This window comes from Tachypleus tridentatus, chromosome 3 (genome assembly GCF_004210375.1).
Source record: "Tachypleus tridentatus isolate NWPU-2018 chromosome 3, ASM421037v1, whole genome shotgun sequence".
Lineage (NCBI taxonomy): Eukaryota > Metazoa > Arthropoda > Merostomata > Xiphosura > Limulidae > Tachypleus > Tachypleus tridentatus.
This window is the reverse complement of record NC_134827.1, coordinates 28,418,256-28,439,258: the sequence shown is the minus strand read 5'-3', so window position 1 is coordinate 28,439,258 and position 21,003 is coordinate 28,418,256. Positions and strand designations below refer to the sequence as shown.

Below are 21,003 nucleotides of genomic sequence, written 5' to 3'. Positions count from 1 at the left end.
GTACTTTTGTTGGGTAAAAATATTAAAGGGTTTATTTGGGGGGGAATACAGAGGTGTTTTTGTTGAATAAACACTAAAGATACTTTTCTCGGTTAAAATATTAAAGGTAGTTTGGGGGGGGTTAAATACAGAAGAGTTTTTGTTGAATAAATACTAGAAGCACATGTGTTTGTTAAAATAATAAATGTATTTGGTTATAGATGTTTTCGTTGAATAAATACCAGTGTGCTTTTTTTGGTTAAAGTATTAAAAGTATTTATTGTGGTAAAAACTAGATGTCTTTTTGTGTTTTAAAACAACGAAGTGTTTTGACAGTTTGAGACACGCGTCAACAAAAACAGTGGTATCAGAGGTTCTGAGTGAAGGAAGAAACTACTCGTTAGATTTATCTATTTCAATTTCCTCGTACTTTATAGAAAACTAAATCAAAGTAGCGCGCTAACACACGTGTATGTGTGGGTGTGGGAAGCGTACAATTTGGTAAACAGTAAGCAGGTCTCGTGTTGCACGTGTAAAATATGTGTGGAGCAGAAACACTGAGACAGGACATTAATCTTTGATGACGCCGAAGTCTTTTATCATATTTCTAATATTATTTAGTATTTGTAACCTGTAGTTTTCTACGAAAACCTCACCGTTACCATGGTTACAAAGAACGTTCCTGGTTATTTCATGAATCAGAGGAAGGACTATCATAAAGAACATAGATATGTTACTAACTAAAATAATAACTTTCTGACACGAAGCGGGCGATATAATTTGGAGTTCTTTCTTTTAAAAGTGAGGTGGTGGGTACTCCGAAGCTAATTATCGGCGCGTTTGAAATACTCTGTTTGTCTTCTGCGTATGCACTCAAGCTTTTAGTTCATCTTTTATCTTTGCTACTTTGGACTGGTCGTTAGCAAACTCTATTGACCCATAAATTTATCTTCAGCTGACTGCCAATGGTTTTCAGTGAATTCCTCTTAGCTCACTTCAGTAGAGACGTGACAGCCAAAGAGCAGTCAAATCAGAGGAGCAAATCCTTCAGCCCAGACCGTATTGAACCTCTCGTCTCCGGCGTGCGGTAAAGGCAAGCCGTCAGTCGGAATTGAGCTTGTACGAAAAACAGTCACTGTCAGGTCTGTGAGAGTTCGTTCCGCGATAGCTGGGCCTTTTGTGACCCGCATACTTAACTGGTGGTCGAAGCAGCTTTAAACATCGTGATTCGGGTACTTCATTACAGTCTGTCTCTACCAGTAAAGAAATGACGGCTGTGATCTGGGTTCTGATGACTTTTTCGGCAGCAGGTAGGCTTATGTTTTAAGTGTTCTAACTAGCTCAGGTTTCATATTATACACACATATCGATACCTATACCTAGCTCAGGTTCAGTATTATACACACATATTGATACCTATACCTAGCTCAGGTTTCATATTATACACACATATCGATACCTATACCTAGCTCACGTTACATATTATACACACATATTGATACCTATACCTAGCTCAGGTTCAGTATTATACACACATATCGATACCTATACCTAGCTCACGTTACATATTATACACACATATTGATACCTATACCTAGCTCAGGTTCAGTATTATACACACATATTGATACCTATACCTAGCTCAGGTTTCATATTATACACACATATCGATACCTATACCTAGCTCAGGTTCGGTATTATACACACATATTGATACCTATACCTAGCTCAGGTTCAGTATTATACACACATATTGATACCTATACCTAGCTCAGGTTTCATATTATACACACATATCGATACCTATACCTAGCTCAGGTTCGGTATTATACACACATATTGATACCTATACCTAGCTCAGGTTCAGTATTATACACACATATTGATACCTATACCTAGCTCACGTTACATATTATACACACATATTGATACCTATACCTAGCTCAGGTTCAGTATTATACACACATATTGATACCTATACCTAGCTCAGGTTCAGTATTATACACACATATTGATACCTATACCTAGCTCAGGTTTCATATTATACACACATATCGATACCTATACCTAGCTCAGGTTCAGTATTATACACACATATTGATACCTATACCTAGCTCAGGTTTCATATTATACACACATATCGATACCTATACCTAGCTCACGTTACATATTATACACACATATTGATACCTATACCTAGCTCAGGTTCAGTATTATACACACATATTGATACCTATACCTAGCTCAGGTTTCATATTATACACACATATCGATACCTATACCTAGCTCAGGTTCGGTATTATACACATATTGATACCTATACCTAGCTCAGGTTCGGTATTATACATACATATTGATACCTATACCTAGCTCAGGTTTCATATTATACACACATATCGATACCTATACCTAGCTCAGGTTCGGTATTATACACACATATTGATACCTATACCTAGCTCAGGTTCAGTATTATACACACATATTGATACCTATACCTAGCTCACGTTACATATTATACACATATCGATACCTATACAGCTCAGGTTCAGTATTATACACATATTGATACCTATACCTAGCTCAGGTTCAGTATTATACATAACATATTGATACCTATACCTAGCTCAGGTTCAGTATTATACACATATCGATACCTATACCTAGCTCAGGTTCAGTATTATACACACATATTGATACCTATACCTAGCTCAGGTTCAGTATTATACACACATATTGATACCTATACCTAGCTCACGTTACATATTATACACACATATCGATACCTATACCTAGCTCAGGTTCAGTATTATACACACATATTGATACCTATACCTAGCTCAGGTTCAGTATTATACACACATATTGATACCTATACCTAGCTCAGGTTTCATATTATACACACATATCGATACCTATACCTAGCTCAGGTTCAGTATTATACACACATATTGATACCTATACCTAGCTCAGGTTACATATTATACACACATATTGATACCTATACCTAGCTCAGGTTCAGTATTATACACACATATCGATACCTATACCTAGCTCAGGTTCAGTATTATACACACATATTGATACCTATACCTAGCTCAGGTTACATATTATACACACATATTGATACCTATACCTAGCTCAGGTTCAGTATTATACACACATATTGATACCTATACCTAGCTCAGGTTCAGTATTATACACACATATTGATACCTATACCTAGCTCAGGTTCGGTATTATACACACATATCGATACCTATACCTAGCTCAGGTTTCATATTATACACACATATCGATACCTATACCTAGCTCAGGTTCAGTATTATACACACATATTGATACCTATACCTAGCTCAGGTTCAGTATTATACACACATATTGATACCTATACCTAGCTCAGGTTCAGTATTATACACACATATTGATACTTATACCTAGCTCAGGTTACATATTATACACACATATTGATACCTATACCTAGCTCAGGTTCAGTATTATACACACATATCGATACCTATACCTAGCTCAGGTTCAGTATTATACACACATATTGATACCTATACCTAGCTCAGGTTCAGTATTATACACACATATCGATACCTATACCTAGCTCAGGTTCAGTATTATACACACATATCGATACCTATACCTAGCTCAGGTTCAGTATTATACACACATATTGATACCTATACCTAGCTCAGGTTCAGTATTATACACACATATCGATACCTATACCTAGCTCAGGTTCAGTATTATACACACATATCGATACCTATACCTAGCTCAGGTTCAGTATTATACATACATATTGATACCTATACCTAGCTCAGGTTCGGTATTATACACACATATTGATACCTATACCTAGCTCACGTTACATATTATACACACATATCGATACCTATACCTAGCTCAGGTTCAGTATTATACACACATATTGATACCTATACCTAGCTCAGGTTCAGTATTATACACACATATTGATACCTATACCTAGCTCACGTTACATATTATACACACATATTGATACCTATACCTAGCTCAGGTTCAGTATTATACACACATTGATACCTATACCTAGCTCAGGTTCAGTATTATACACACATTGATACCTATACCTAGCTCAGGTTCAGTGTTATACACACATATTGATACCTATACCTAGCTCAGGTTCAGTATTATACACACATATTGATACCTATACCTAGCTCAGGTTCAGTATTATACACACATATTGATACCTATACCTAGCTCAGGTTCAGTATTATACACACATATTGATACCTATACCTAGCTCACGTTACATATTATACACACATATTGATACCTATACCTAGCTCAGGTTCAGTATTATACACACATATTGATACCTATATCCCCTTCGGTTTAAAATCATTATGTAATTAGTGTTATCAAAGTGTAGGAATACGTTTATAAAGGTTGAGGGATTATACGAATTTCATATTACGTCAGCTGTAGAAATACCTAAATATAGTTTGTAAGGGTGAAAAACCAGAGAAAACTTTACCACGTTTCGGTTTTCTCTTACTGCTGAAAAACAAACAAACAACAAACCCTTAAGCAAGGTTTGTTTCGGTTGTGTATATTCGCTCACGGTCAAATTTGGTTGTTCGTCTGAGCAATCTAAATCAACCAACCTTTTATATACGATAGTTACTGTAAAACTTTAATGTTTTCCCTTGCCAGTAATACTATTTGTGATTATTAATGGTTACCATATCCTCTTTAGTGTGTGTTTGTTGCTATTAAGAATCCAATATCTATGAAATGTCAGCCCCCCATCTCTTTAAACACTTACGAGAATTCTAAGTCTTTCTTTATCTAAGGTTTATATCATGGCTCTTTATAAAACCAGAGTTTGTTCGGATATTTCAATCAAGCCAAATATAATCTGAAACTGAAACCACGTGGGTTTGAAAACCGAAAAGAACGACTTAGCCTTTAAAATCAAATTACAGATTCTCACGTCATTTCGAACACTTATTCCGAAAATATCCTTTCACGTAATTACAACACAAGTAGACATCTGGTAGTTTGTGCTCCACCGCAATACGTGTGTAGAGCGAATAACATGATTCGTAGCTGTGTTCCGTTCACCTAGTTAACTACGGTTTAACAGTAAGTACTGTTGGAACTTCAAAGTTAGTTCGAATGGATTAGTTTTACGTGATAACAATTAGTGTATTACGCTGGTGAAGGATTGAACAATACATGTAGAATATAGAAGTTGAGTCATAAATATACAGTTACAACATTATGAACTTTTAAGTCCAGATACGTGAAAAGACTTTGCTATTTTATTATATTTTATTCAAAAGTAAAACAGCCCGGCATGGCCAGATGGTTAAGGCATGGTGCTCGTAATCCGAGGGTCGAGGGCTCGAATCTCCCTCCCACCAAATATGCTCGCCCTTTCAGCCATGGGCGCGTTATAACGTGACGGTCAATCCCACTATTCGTTGGTAAAAGAGTAGCCTATAAAATTGGCAGTGGGTGGTGATAACTAGCTGCCTTCTATCTAGTCTTAAACTGCTAAATTAGGGACGGCTAGCGCAGATATTCCTCTTTACGTGAAATTCAAACCAAACCAAACGAAAAGCAAAAAACAAACAAACAATTCCTATCAATATTTGAATTCTTTAGGTAACAAGAAAGCCGTTCTTGTGTTGGGCTGCTTATTGGAATGTCCGCACTTTCATATGAGGGCGCATTATAAAAGTGACAATCATTTCCAGTATTCGGTTACAATTAGCTGCCAATATTCGGCTACAGTTAGCCGCGTAGGCGGCAGGTGCTGCTGACTGGTTGCACTCCTTCTACTCCGAAACTCAAAATTCGAATTAGCGAAGATTAAAACTTGAGGTATCTAATGGCTGCCCAACCTATAAGTCGCACAACTTGCAGACGTATTGAGGACCCATGTGTCTAATAACCTGTGAGTTTGTTGGACCCGTGTGCCATATAACTTGTAGGTTTGTTGGATCCGTGTGCCATATAACTTGTAGGTTTGTTGGACCCGTGTGCCGTATAACTTGTAGGTTTGTTGGAAATAAAGACATACTATGACATAAAACTTAAATGGACTGATTGTTGACATTTCTTTGGTGTTTTACTTTGTTAAAAGTTAGATTGTGTCTTCTTACGTGTACATTTATAATTTATATATATCACTAATCATAAATTACCGAGTACCAGCTGATTGTTGGTATATCTTTTATTTACTAGTATTTTTCTAACATTAGCTTTACTGAGTAACAATGGCGGGTTTAGTGTATTCTTTTCCTACTAAATATCTCTACAGTTTATCTTCTTTAAATTTTAATATAATGTACCTTAAATGAAGAAACTGCCTTAACAGGATTGCCTGAAAAGTGTCATTTTTACCTCCTTTATTCTTCTTGGGTCAACAATGAATCACATGTTGGTATGTATTTATCGGAAGTTTACACATTATTAACATGGTAACAATTCACTCTTTGACTCATACCCTTGAAATGTGCGAGTTAATGTAGTATATGTGTCATCGTATCAAAAGTTGTTGATTTAATTGTTCGTTTTGAATTTCGCACAAAGCCACACGAGGGCCACCTTTGCTAGCCGTCTTTAATTTAGCACCGTAAGACTGGAGGGAAGTCAGTTAAACATCTCCCCCCACCACCAACTCTTGGAATAAACTTTTACGAACGAATAGTGGGATTGACTCCCACATAATAACACCCTCACGGCTGAAAGGGAGAGCATGTTTAGTGTGACGAGGATTCGAACTCGCGACCCTCAGATTATAAATCGAGTGCCTTAACCACCTGACCATGCGGGGGTCTTAGAAATTGTTGATATGTATGCTATTGATCAGCTAAGTTCTCAGAAAATAAGTTATTTAACCTTTAGCTTTAATTTCAACACATCAGTAAATCTTAGGATTTAGTTTTATTATATTATTTTTAAAGGTGCAGTTACAATCTTTTCAGATCTTTCAACCAAAGCACTAAGTTTGAACTGGTATACTCTTTTTTTTTTCTTTTTTTATCAAGTAAATGGATTTGACATTAACTCTTATAACGCACCGGCGCTTCTAGATTGTGGCGCACGTTTTTTTTTAACAATCGTGCTTAAGTTCCGGGATACGTACAAATTATAAAAATGACTATCAAATCTGACTGTTTGGTTAGAGTAACTTAAAAGTTAACGGTGGATGTAATTTTGACTAGTCAAATTTCCTCTCAGTACAAGGTTAAATGCTGCTATGCGTGAAACTAGCGCTACCTCTCGGTAGTTTATTCAAATTTGATTGTTCTATTCGTTAATTATTTTTGTCCGAGCATTTTTTAATTAATAAATTGCTTAAGATACTAAAATATGAATCTCAACATATCATTCCATTCAGCAACTATTGTTGGGTCACAACCTAGTAAGTAGAACAATCCGTAGTGTACTAATAAACGGTTTTGATTTTGTATGTCTATTTCCTTCTGTTATCACGTGCCCCCCCCAGTGGCTCAGCGGTATGTCTGCGGACTTGCAACGCTAAAAATCGGCTTTCGATACCCGTGGTGGGCAAAGCACAGATAGCCCATTGTGTAGCTTTGTGCTTAATTAAAAACAATAACTGTTATCACATTAATTACCATCTTCTTTCATTATAGAAAAGTAAAATGTATGATATAATTTGATTTGTTGAACTTGCATATCATATTTTAAATAATTTCTCTAAACTAGTACAAAGAGTATGGAACAGAGATTACTTAAGAATTATGACCACATGAGTCCAACTAAAGCGAGTCAATAAATATTATAACATATCAGTGATGATTCATAAATACAACATCCATATGAATAGTTTTTAAAAGTTTCAGTACCACATAAAACGGTGCTATAACTTATTTTAAACCCTGAATTCTAAGGGTATAGAGAGCCCTATCTTATTTCTCTTGTTCAATATTAACCTAGTGTTCCAGGGGAACAGCGTTCACTTAATTTATTCTAGTTTCTAACCACATTTATTTCAGTTATTGGGTTCCTGATCCTAAAACTCCAGGTGCCCCTGAACAGTTTAAAATTGAGCACGCTGCTACAATGAGTGTGATTTGTTTGTTTGGAATTTCACGCAAAGCTACACGAGGGCTATCTGCGCTGTAAGGAGGGTAGCTCGTCATCACCGCCCACCGTCAACATCTTGGGCTGCTCTTTTACCAACAAATGGTGAGACTGACCATAACATAATAACGCTACCACGGCTGAGAGGGCGAGCATGTTTAGTGGGACGGAAATTCGAGCCCGCAACTCTGAGATTGCGAGTCAAGCGTCCTAACAATGTGGCCATGCCGGGCTTGCTAAAGTCACGGTTCAACAACAAAAAACACAGTTATTCACAAAATAAATGAGTGATAAGAACAAACATAATCATATAAAGAAAATAGAATTTGCTATCTTACAACTTACTATCGTAAACTTCCATGTTCCGTTAATGTGTAGTCTATTTAATACATCTATTCGTTATAAAATGCTCACAGTATGGTACAAAAATATTCCGTTACTGAAAATGATCTAGCCTGTATCACTATATCTGATGCAGGCCTGACATGGACAGGTGGCAAACGCACTCGACTTGTACTCTGAGGGTCACGGGTTCGAATCCCTGTGGCATCAAATATACCCACCCTTTCAGCCGTGGGGACGTTATAATGTGACAGTAAATCCCACTATTCGTTGGTAAAAGAGTAGCCCAAGAGTTGGCGATTGGTGGTGATGACTAGCTGCGTTCCCTCTAGTCTTACACTGCTAAATTAGGAACAGCTAGCGCAGATAGCCCTCGAGTAGCTTTGCGCGAAATTACAAAAAAAAAACCTATCATTTTGTCACGATTCTTTCTATATATATATGCATGTATTTAAGGTATAACCATTAACTATCTTCTGTTTTCGCTCAGTAAATTATACGAACCCTGCATCTAAATATTAACTATCACATTTACGACAGCTCAACAACACTGGACATTTACATGGAAAGTTAATCCACAAATGATTAGTACTCAGCTGACCAAAGAATTCAGAATAACCTGTGCAAGTTTATAGACTTCAAAATTCACGAATGTGTAATCCTTGACAAAACCGTAACTTCGCTGTGAGCCAAGGACATCAGATAAACCTACGAAACACGTAGCCACTGATAAGTTAATAGCGTCACAAGGAAACAATCACAACAGATAAATCTATAAAACACGAAGCCACAGATAAACTTGTAGTTTTGCTACGGATTAAGTGAATTTTATATATGATAATCCTAAGTTTTCCATTGAGTAAGTTTCGATTTATGATATATCCAGAAATATGGAATAATTCATATGAAATAGTCAAACTCGTTTTAAATTCTTTAAGATAAACAAACTGGTTATCAGTGACCGTCATATAAACTGACAGGCCCAGCATAGCCAGGTGGGTTAAGGCGTTTGACTCGTAATCCGAGAGTCGCGGGTTCGAATCCCCGTCGCACAAAAACATGCTCGCTCTTTCAGCCGTGGGGACGTTATAATGTGACGGTCAATCCTACTATTCGTTGGTAAAAGAGTAGCCCAAGAGTTAGCGGTGGGTGGTGATGACTAGCTGCCTTCCCTCTAGTCTTACACTGCTAAATTAGGGACACTAGCGCAGATAGCCCTCGAGTAGCTTTGCACAAAATTACAAACAAACAAACAAACACATAAATTGAATAAGCTTATTATTCAACTGTAGGAACTGTTTTTCTTCGTCGTTCTGGGTTCTTTATTAGGTTAATGTTAATATGGAAGTCATCATGTGCAATTCTTCTAAAGCGTCTATTTACTTTTTTAAGCCTGTCTTTATCACTTTGTTACTACAATCCCCAAGTTCAAGTACTGGTGAACTTACTTTGCAAATGCTTATAATAAACCACTAGACATATTACAGTATTTCTGCAACCAGTTATTGTTTGTAATAATTTATGAGTGGTGTTAAATATAATTTTCTAAGACATCAAAATCTGCTTTTATACGTTGTGCATATTTCTCGGGAGAATTCCAGAAACATATGTTATGACAGTTAATATATATACACAAAGTATCATTAACCCGTGACTGAAAAAAGGACCACTTTCCGAATTATTACAGATTATTTGGATTCCTTTCTGATTCGAACCATTTGAATGGTAATCTTACTTCCTGAGGAACATGAGCAATACCCGAAATGTAATACGTCAGGGTTTTTTTGTCGGGGCCCAGCATGGCCAGGTGGTTAAGGCACTCGACTCGTGATTCGAGGGTCACAGGTTCGAATTCCCGTCACACCAAACATGCCCGCCCTTTCAGCCGTGGAGGCGTTATAATGTTACGGTCAATCCCACTATTCGTTGGTAAAAGAGAAACCTAAGAGTTGGCGATGGGTGGTGGTTACTAGCTGCCTTGCCCCTAGTCCTACGCTGCCAAATTAGGGACGGCTAGCGCAGATAGCCCTCGTGTTGCTTTGCGCGAAATTCAAAACGAACCAAATTCTTCTCGGAATCGGCATATACCTAAAACGTTTGTTTGTTTGTTTCACACCTTTGTTTTCAAAGCTAAATAAAGGGCTACCCAAACACAGCCGTCATAATGTTAAAATAAAACGCTAGAAATAAAGCTGTTAACATCGCCTACTGTCAACTCTTCCACTGCTGTTATATAATTGAATAGTGGGCTTTAACAATTACCCTGATAGAACAATAGGACTTTACAATTACCCTGATAGAACAATAGGACTTTACAATTACCCTGATAGAACAATAGGACTTTACAATTACCCTGATAGAACAATAGGACTTTACAATTACCCTAATAAAATTAGGACTTTACCATTATCTTAATAGAACACGAGACTTTTACCATTACCCTAATAGAACACAAGGTTTTACCATTCTCCTAATAGAACATTAAGACTTTACCATTATCCTAATAGAACACAAGATTTTTACCATTCTCCTAATAGAACATTAAGACTTTACCATTATCCTAATAGAACACTAGAACTTTACCGTTACCCAAATAGAACAAACATTTGGAGCACAGTTTAGCGGGTAAAGGGGTATAAACCATGAACCTTTGGATATGCAGTTCAGTAACACTAACCACTAGACCAAAAATTAATTAATTTGATTCAAATACCCTCTCTAAACATTTTTACCGTACTTAACAACGAGTACCTTTCTTGAAAATTTCAGTTATATCAAAAGATAAGTAAACAAAGTCTTGGTCATAACAGTTCTCTCTTCTCAGAAGTTTACCACGCCAATAGCCGCAGTCAACTGAACGTTAAATTGGTTCTATGTAATATCAAGAAAGGAACGTTAATGCATTTCTGTTTCGACTCGATAAATCTGACGAAAAGCTACACACAGCACAAGATGATTTTGATAAAACTTCTAACCTCTGGTTCTAAAACACTATTAACGTGAGTTGTACAATCGATAAAGGTCTAACTGGTAGATGCATAACACAGTTGAGTAAAAGAACACGTTTCAGTTAAATAGCTCAAACTGTGTATTTGATTTTGTTCGTACAATGGGTTTCCTTTGTCTGCTAATCTATAGGTATTTAATCGTAGTGTTTAACTTACGTCCTTTTAAACTGATAAACTAATGACACAATGAAAATTCGAATGTTGAATATTGACTATATGTTCAGCTAATAAAATATAATTAAAGTGAACTTGTGACACATTTGCTGACGTCTCACTTCGTACATTGCATCATAGTACAATAGGCCCCGCGTGGCCAGGTGGTTAAAGCACTCAACTCGTAATCTGAGGGTCACGGGTTCGAGTCCCCGTCTCACCAAACATGCTCGCCCCTTTCAATCGTGGGGGCATTATAATGTGACGGTCAATCCCACTATTTGTTGGTAAAAGAGTATCCCAAGAGTTGATGGTGATGACTAGCTGCCTTCTCTATAGTCTTACACTACTAAATTAGAAACGACTAGCTCAGACAGCCCTCGAGTAGCTTTGCCCGAAATTCAAAACAAACAAACAAACAACGAAACTTGAAAATATATTCTTGTTTTGATAATGAGTGGAAAAATCAAAACTGGTTTGTTTTATAAAAGTTGTTTCTGTGGATTTTATAAACAACTTTAAAATTCTAAGTTCTTTTCGACCAGCTGTTATTTAAAATGCTCAGCTCTTTGTACCAACGAATAAGATGAGAACTGGATAAATTAACAAATAACAGTTGATTTTTAAAGTAAACGTTTTAAAACTTCAGATGGTTAGGAAAGTTTTTTTTGTTGTTGTTTTTTTCTTATAGCAAAGCCACATAGGGCTATCTGCTCAGCCCACCGAGGGGAATCGAACCCCTGATTTTAGCGTTGTAAATCCGGAGACATACCGCTGTACTAGCGGGGGGCGAAAGTAATCATTTTGTTATGTTCAAACAATCGATTTCTTAGTGTGTGTTTGTGTGTGTGTGTTTTCTTATAGCAAAGCCACATTGGGCTATCTGCTCAGCCCACCGAGGGGAATCGAACCCCTGATTTTAGCGTTGTAAATCCGGAGACATAAATGTTAGGAAAAAAGCTTTCTTACAGTTTTATAAGAGAAAACGTTTCAAAATATACTTTTTATCCATCCAAAAATATGAGACGTCACTTTGTTTCATCTATCAGAAAATGAACTTAGCTTCAATATATATCTTTTGATGAGTTTAAAAAAGTTTCTATCAAAGCCTAATTATACTTTTCCGCTGAGCTATCGAGGCTTAAACCACTTTATAATTTAGGATTTGATCCCTCCAATGAAAACAACACAGAAGTCTATTGTGCAGGTTCGCTGTTAGATGCAAACAAAACGAAAGTTACATGTTACCGAGACACGTTACATTCTAAGGCAAATTAACAATCGATGCAAAGCCAAAGAGCTTTCTGTACCATTCATTACGTTAGAATCAGCTGAAAATTCCCAACACGGCTTAAGGCTTACTTTCTAAACCACAACCGTCTATTTTCTTTACAGCCTACTGAGTCTTTATCAAAAACTTTTATAATAAAAAAAGAAACTGTACTGACTTAGAAAATTTTTCATCTAGCAAATGAATGGCTTGATCTGAAGCAATATATTTTTGATTCAGAAACGTATGCACCATGCAGTTGTTGTCAACAGAACTTTGGAAACAGGCCATGTCATTAGTCGAAGCTGAATAAATGCAGCTACTTGTGTAGAAAACAACAAACAAAATTCTAGAACATTTACGTCTAGGTGATCTATGGAAACTTTTGAATGTATTTTTATATGGCGTTGCAACCATGATGAATATTACCTGGATACTGGAAACCCAACATATGGTTACGCTCTGACGTTGTATCGTATGTTAGCGACGACTGAAAGCTTTACTGTGGTAGGTTTGACAGTGTGTTAGCAAATCTCATTTCTTGTCAGTTGAAAACTATAGCATGAGGTGGGTAGAAGTAACTCAGAGACACTTTAACAAATCTTTTTTTTTATCGTTTTCAGTTATAATCTATAAACCTGCAATATAGGAGACGTTTTAAATTTGTCTTCAGTTTATCAAGCTGAAAGGTTTAGAGTATGACAATATTTTTTTCCAGTTAATCTAAGCCAATATATACACGTTTTCCAGTTTACCTAAGCCAAAAGATTTGGAGTATGGCAATATATATTTTTTTCCAGTTAATCTAAGCCAATATATACACGTTTTCCAGTTTACCTAAGCCAAAAAATTTGGAGTATGGCAATATATATTTTTTTCCAGTTAATCTGAGCTAAAAGGCTTGGAGAATGACAATATTTACACGTTTTCCAGTTTATCTAAGCCAAAAGATTTGGAGTATGACAATATTTACACGTTTTTCAGTTTATCTAAGCCCAAGGGTTTAGAGTGTGACAATATATTTATTTTTTTAAAAGTTTATCTAAGCCTAAGTTTTGGAATATGACACTATATTCATTTTTTACAGTTTTTCTAAGAAAAATGTTTGGAGTATGACCATAACTTTATATTTCTGCTTTATTTAAGCCCAAAAGTTAGAAGTAAAACAATAAATATATATATTTTTACAGTTTATCTAAGTGAAACACTCGGAGTATATCGATACATTTTCAATTTTAAACCTTGCATATCCCGACAATTTTGATAAATTCATGAAATTTCTGTTTGTTTGTTTTTGATTTTCGCACGGAGCTACACGTCCTTAATTTAGCAGTGTAACACTAGACGGAAGGCAGCTAGTCATCACCACTCACTGCCAATTGTTAGGCTACTCTTTGGGATTGATCGTAACATTATAACGCCCCGACGGCTGAAAGGGTGAGGATGTTTGGTGCGACCGGAATTCGAACCAGCGACCCTCAGATTACGAATCGAACGTCTTAACCCACCTGGCCATGCCAGGGCCCAAGAGTTTTGAAAAGGTTTAGTTTTCATGCGTCCACAACTTATCTACTGATGTCGTCCACACGACTGACAGTAAGAAAGAATCCTACAAACCTGACTGAACCTTATTATGTTTTTCAAACTAACCATTAACATCAACTTGTTTTCGACTTTAGCGCGGTGGTGATACTCAAGAAGAAAATTATCGAACGCAACTGTTTCAACATCATGCAAAAGCCTGAAATGAAACAGGCTTTGAATTATTAAGTGAACTCAAATATTAATAATTCAGAATATTTCGTAGCGGAAAAGTTAAAAATTCATAAAAACGTGGTGAAAAAATAAAACAATTATTGAACAAACGAAGCTTTGTAACAAAAATCAAATTTCTAAAACAAATTCTGTCTTTCCAGCATTTATTTTACCAAGGGCAGACCAAAAACCCGGCATCGTTATTATAACGTTCTAACTTATTCTATTCGCCGTAGAACAGTAACGGCGGCCCGGCATGGCCAGGTGGTTAAGAAACTCGACTCCTAATCCGAGGGTCGCGGGTTCGAGTCCCTGTCACATCAAACATGCTCGCCCTTTCAGCCGTGTGGGGCGTTATAATGTGACGGTCGCTCCCTCTACTCGTTAGTAAAATAGTAACCTAAGAATTGGGGGAGGATGGTGATGACTAGCTGCCTTCCCTCTAGTCCTACATTGCTAAATTAAGGATGACTAGCGCAGATAGTTCTCGTGAAGCTTTGCGCGAAATTCAAAAACAAACAAAGTTCTAGACCAGACAGTGTCTGAATTTTATTACACAATATATTTTGGCCTGGCGTGGCCAGGTGGTGAAGGATCTCGACTCGTAATCTGAGAGTAGCGGGTTCGAATCCCCCTCACACCGAACATTCCCGCCTTTTCAGCTGTGGGAGCGTTATAATGTGGCGGTCAGTCCCACTATTCGTTGGTAAAAGAGTAGCCCAAAAGTTGGCGGTGGGTGGTGATGACTAGCTGCCTTCCCTCTAAACATGGACTGCTAAATTAGGGACGGCTAATGAAGATAGCTCTCGTGTAGCTTCGGGCGATATTAAAACAACCAAACCAAACAATCAGGGCTATTGTTTAATTAATAATCAATTTCAACAATTTTACTTCTTTACAAATTATGATTATTCATTTGTTTCGTTTTTCTACTTTTTTTTCTTCTGAATTTTCTCACGCACTATGTGCTTCCAGGTGGCTCAGCTGTAAGTCTTAGAACCATAAAAATCGGTTTTAACTCCCTCGTGCATAGACCATTGTGTAGGTGTCTGCTCAACAACGAAACAAACAAACAGAGCTACGCATTACACTAACCGAGCTGATCACAACGTTGACAAAAATTGTTTTTCAAGAGATGGATGATAACACGAGCTCAATATCGTAAAATATGCATAACAAAGAGATTCATGGAGTATCACTGTCACACTAGTCTCCCCTTTTGTTGTAACAAACAGATTCATGGAGTATCACTGTCACAGTAGTGTCCCCTTTTGTTGTAACAAACAGATTCATGGAGTATCACTGTCACACTAGTCTCCCCTTTTGTTGTATCAAAAAGGTACATGGAGTATCACTGTCACATTAGTCTTCCCTTTTGTTGTAACAAACAGATTCGTGGAGTATCACTGTCACATTAATCTCCCCTTTTGTTGTAACAAACGGATTCATGGAGTATCACTGTCACACTAGTCTCCCCTTTTGTTGTATCAAAAAGGTACATGGAGTATCACTGTCACACTAGTCTCCCCTTTTGTTGTAACAAACGGATTCATGGAGTATCATTGTCACACTAGTCTCCCCTTTTGTTGTAACAAACAGATTCATGGTGTATCACTGTTACACTAGTCTCCCCTTTTGTTGCAACAAACGGATTCATGGAGTATCACTGTCACACTAGTCTCCCCTTTTGTTGTAACAACCAGATTCATGGAGTATCACTGTCACATTAGTCTCCGCTTTTGTTGTAACAAACAGATTCATGGAGTATCACTGTCACATTAGTCTTCCCTTTTGTTGTAACAAACAGATTCATGGAGTACCACTGTCACATTAGTCTTCCCTTTTGTTGTAACAAACGTATTCATGGAGTATCACTGTCACAGTAGTCTCCCCTTTTGTTGTAACAAACAGATTAATGGAGTATCACTGTCACAGTAGTCTCCCCTTTTGTTGTAACAAACAGATTCATGGAGTACCACTGTCACATTAGTCTTCCCTTTTGTTGTAACAAACAGATTCGTGGAGTATCACTGTCACATTAGTCTCCGCTTTTGTTGTAACAAACAGATTCATGGAGTATCACTGTCACAGTAGTCTCCCCTTTTGTTGTAACAAACAGATTCATGGAGTACCACTGTCACATTAGTCTTCCCTTTTGTTGTAACAAACGTATTCATGGAGTATCACTGTCACAGTAGTCTCCCCTTTTGTTGTAACAAACAGATTCATGGAGTATCACTGTCACATTAGTCTTCCCTTTTGTTGTAACAAACGTATTCATGGAGTATCACTGTCACAGTAGTCTCCCCTTTTGTTGTAACAAACAGATTCATGGAGTATCACTGTCACATTAGTCTTCCCTTTTGTTGTAACAAACAGATTCATGGAGTACCACTGTCACATTAGTCTTCCCTTTTGTTGTAACAAACAGATTCGTGGAGTATCACTGTCACATTAGTCTCCGCTTTTGTTGTAACAAAGAGATTCGTGGAGTATCACTGTCACAGTAGTCTCCTCTTTGGTTGTAACAAACGGATTCATGGAGTATCACTGTCACACTAGTCTCCCCTTTTGTTGTAACAAACAGATTCATGGAGTATCACTGTCACAGTAGTCTCCCCTTTTGTTGTAACAAACAGATTCATGGAGTACCACTGTCACATTAGTCTTCCCTTTTGTTGTAACAAACGTATTCATGGAGTATCACTGTCACACTAGTCTCCCCTTTTGTTGTAACAAACAGATTCATGAAGTATCACTGTCACATTAGTCTTCCCTTTTGTTGCAACAAACAGATTCGTGGAGTATCACTGTCACATTAGTCTTCCCTTTTGTTGTAACAAACAGATTTGTGGAGTATCACTGTCACAGTAGTCTCCCCTTTTGTTGTAACAAACAGATTCGTGGAGTATCTCTGTCACAGTAGTCTCCCCTTTTGTTGTAACAAACAGATTCATGGAGTATCACTATCACATTAGTCTTCCCTTTTGTTGTAACGAACAGATTCACGAAGTATCACTGTCACACTGGTCTCCCCTTTTGTTGTAACAAACGGATTCGTGGAGTATCACTGTCACAGTAGCCTCCCCTTTTGTTGTAACAAACAGAATCATGGAGTATCACTGTCACACTAGTCTCCTTTTTGTTGTATCAAACAGATTAATGGAGTATCACTGTCACAGTAGTCTCCCCTTTTGTTGTAACAAACAGATTCGTGGAGTATCACTGTCACAGTAGTCTCCCCTTTTGTTGTAACAAACAGATTCATGGAGTATCACTGTCACAGTAGTCTTCCCTTTTGTTGTAACAAACAGATTTGTGGAGTATCACTGTCACAGTAGTCTCCCCTTTTGTTGTAACAAACAGATTCGTGGAGTATCACTGTCACATTAGTCTCCCCTTTTGTTGTAACAAACGGATTCATGGAGTATCACTGTCACAGTAGCCTCCCCTTTTGTTGTAACAAACAGAATCATGGAGTATCACTGTCAGACTAGTCTCCTTTTTGTTGTAACAAACAGATTTATTTAGTATCACTGTCACAGTAGTATCCCCTTTTGTTGTAACAAACAGATTCGTGGAGTATCACTGTCACAGTAGTCTCCGCTTTTGTTGTAACAAACAGATTTATGGAGTATCACTGTCACATTAGTCTCCCCTTTTGTTGTAACAAACAGATTCGTGGAGTATCACTGTCACAGTAGTCTCCCCTTTTGTTGTAACAAACAGAATCATGAAGTATCACTGTCACACTAGTCTCCCTTTTGTTGTAGGGTCATACGCTGTGCCCTACCATCTCTGATATTTAGGACTCGTGACAAGTGTAAAAACTATTCATATGGATAGCAGAGAAATGTCTCAAATACGTTGCTTTCTATCAGCGAAACCACGAATATCTAAACATGTCGTCACTCTAACTACTTTCTAAATGAAGAACCTTAAAATGTCTCATTTCTCTAATTTAAAAATCCGTCATGGCAAGAAATGCGGTCGTATTTACACAGTTGTGTGGTAATTATCAGCTGTGTATTGTGTTAAATGCATTACCCAGCAGTTGGTTCTGTGGATCGACAACAGTTCGTGCATTGACTCACTTGGTTGTATTGGCAAGTTTTGATGGTGTTTGGTTTGTTTTAAATTTCGCGCAATGCTACTCGAGGGCTATCTGCGCTATGTTCCTAATTTTGCAGTGTAAGACTAAAAGGAAGGCAGCTAGTCATTATCACCCACCGCCAACTATTGGGCAACTCTTTTACCAAAAATAGTGGGATTGACCATCACATTATAACGCTCCCATGGCTGAAAGGGCGAGCGTGTTTGGTGTGACGGGGATTCAAGCCCGCGACCCTCAGATTACGAGTCGAGTGCCTTAACCACCTGGTCATGCTGAGCTAGTATCTCAGAGATTCATATAACGACTCGGGAACCTCTTAAAACATTTACCACTAATTTGAATTAATACGCACTTAACTGTGATCAAGACACAAATATTAGATAATTTAAATAGTCGGTAAGATCTCTGAAGAAAAGGAACAAAGAGAAACATGGTTAACTCTAAGCTATAAAATTCAAAACATGTAAGATAAAGAACTTGTAATTCTAAAATGCGACATGATTTCCTAGCCATGGTCAAAGCAGACAGTCAGTCCCACATGGTTTTGATCCCAAACAAACAGCAAAAAAGTGGGTACGTAAGATAGTGCACGACTAAATAGGCGGCTTGTTAACAACTATCAAACCAGTCACTACGAGGCGCAATTCAATTATCGTTACCTTTAGGGATCTATTGAGTGTGTTGTTTTAGGGATAGGGAACACTTTACTAAACTTTTTTTTTTAATTCCCAAATATATAACTTGACTCGCTATAGTGTAGCGCCCCCACCCAGAATTTCTAATGAATTGGAGCTTTTGTTTGTTTATAATTAAACACAAAACTACACAACGGACTATCTGTGCTCTGCCCACTACGGGTATTGAAATCCAATTTCTAACATTGTTAAGTCCAAAGAAATAACGTTGTGTCACCACTTGGAGGGCGAATTGGAGCTCCTCTGGTGGGACAGCGCTAAGTTTACGAACTTACGACTCTAAACTCCGGGGTCCAATCCTCCAGGGTGAACACAACAGATAGCCCTGTGTGGGTTTGCACTAAAAGAAACAAATCGTAAGCAAAGTAGCTCATTGTTGGTACTAATTACGCCCGTTCCAACTGGAATATCGATCTAAAATATCTAAGTGGCAATCAGCCGCCAGCAGGTGCAGTTCAAACGCCATTACGTTTACATATATAGCGTGTGGGTTGGTTACGCGATATGAGATCGTAACTATACTTTCTTTTCATTCAAAAATTCGTAAACTGACTCGTTTTAGCCAAAATTTGAAACGCCTTTCACGGAATTTTAAGTGAATTGAAGTTATAAAGCAAAGTGGCTTGCTGGTGTTCTTACTACGCCATGAGCAACTAAGGATTAGATATAAAAATCCCTAAGCAGTATTTTGAGAATTTCAATAAACTGATATAAGATGATATTGACAAAGGAAAGATGTCATAAAACCCAAACATTTCCAGAATTTTATAATTCATTCTAAATGTAATTGAAACATGTTTCTTTCGAATTTCGCGCAAAGCTACACGAAAGCTATCTGCGCTAGCCGTCCCTAATTTTGCAGTGTAAGAATAGAGGGAAGGAAGCTAGTCATCACAACCCACCGCCAACTGTTGGACTCCTCTTTGACCAATGAATATTAGGATTGACCGTCATATTATAGCACCCCAAAGGCTGAAAGAGGGAACGTGTTTGGTGTGAGAGGGATTCGAACCATCGACCCTAAGATTACGGATTGAACGTCCCTAACCACCAGGCTATGCCGGTCCATAATTGAAATATGACACCAAGATAAAAAAAAAAATAAGTGAGTTAAGTCGTGAAAATAATAATACTTACACTTTATTTTATTATTATTTTAAATATTTCATCTCGTTGCAATTTGTTTTCGTTTATTGCATTTCTTCTCAACATATAAGATATCAATCGTTGTGTCGAATTCTTTAAAATCTTCTGTAAATGTCTCAATTATCTGGAAAACGAACATGAAGTTTTTGAACCATAAGAATCTCCTTGACATGCCAAGGGTTTGTTGGAATGTTTCCAATGATTATCCCATTTGTCATCTCTTTAAAAGTTGTTGTTGTTTTGGTTTTTTTTCAAAGCACTTTATGTTTGATGTATTATATGCTAAAACGGTTCTTATACCTTAGTGTTGAAATATAATCGAAACTGAACACAGAATTATTGCTGTACTTAGTTCGAGTCTTTTGTTGTTTCTCTGTGGAAGCGTTTCCTTGTTCTTTTTGTCGATTACAAACCCTGTAATGGATA

The 21,003-nt window shown here is 37.3% G+C and overlaps 1 protein-coding gene across 1 annotated transcript in view; it reads left to right on the top strand.

Annotated features, from left to right (window-relative positions):
* Positions 1-802: 802 nt before the first annotated feature.
* Positions 803-21,003, top strand: part of LOC143245774 (cell adhesion molecule Dscam2-like) — a 73,236-nt gene continuing 53,035 nt past the window's right edge. The window contains exon 1 of the mRNA XM_076492028.1: positions 803-1,289. Coding sequence (XP_076348143.1) covers positions 1,247-1,289 — 43 coding nt within the window. The 5' untranslated portion in view covers positions 803-1,246. The remainder of the gene's footprint in view (positions 1,290-21,003) is intronic.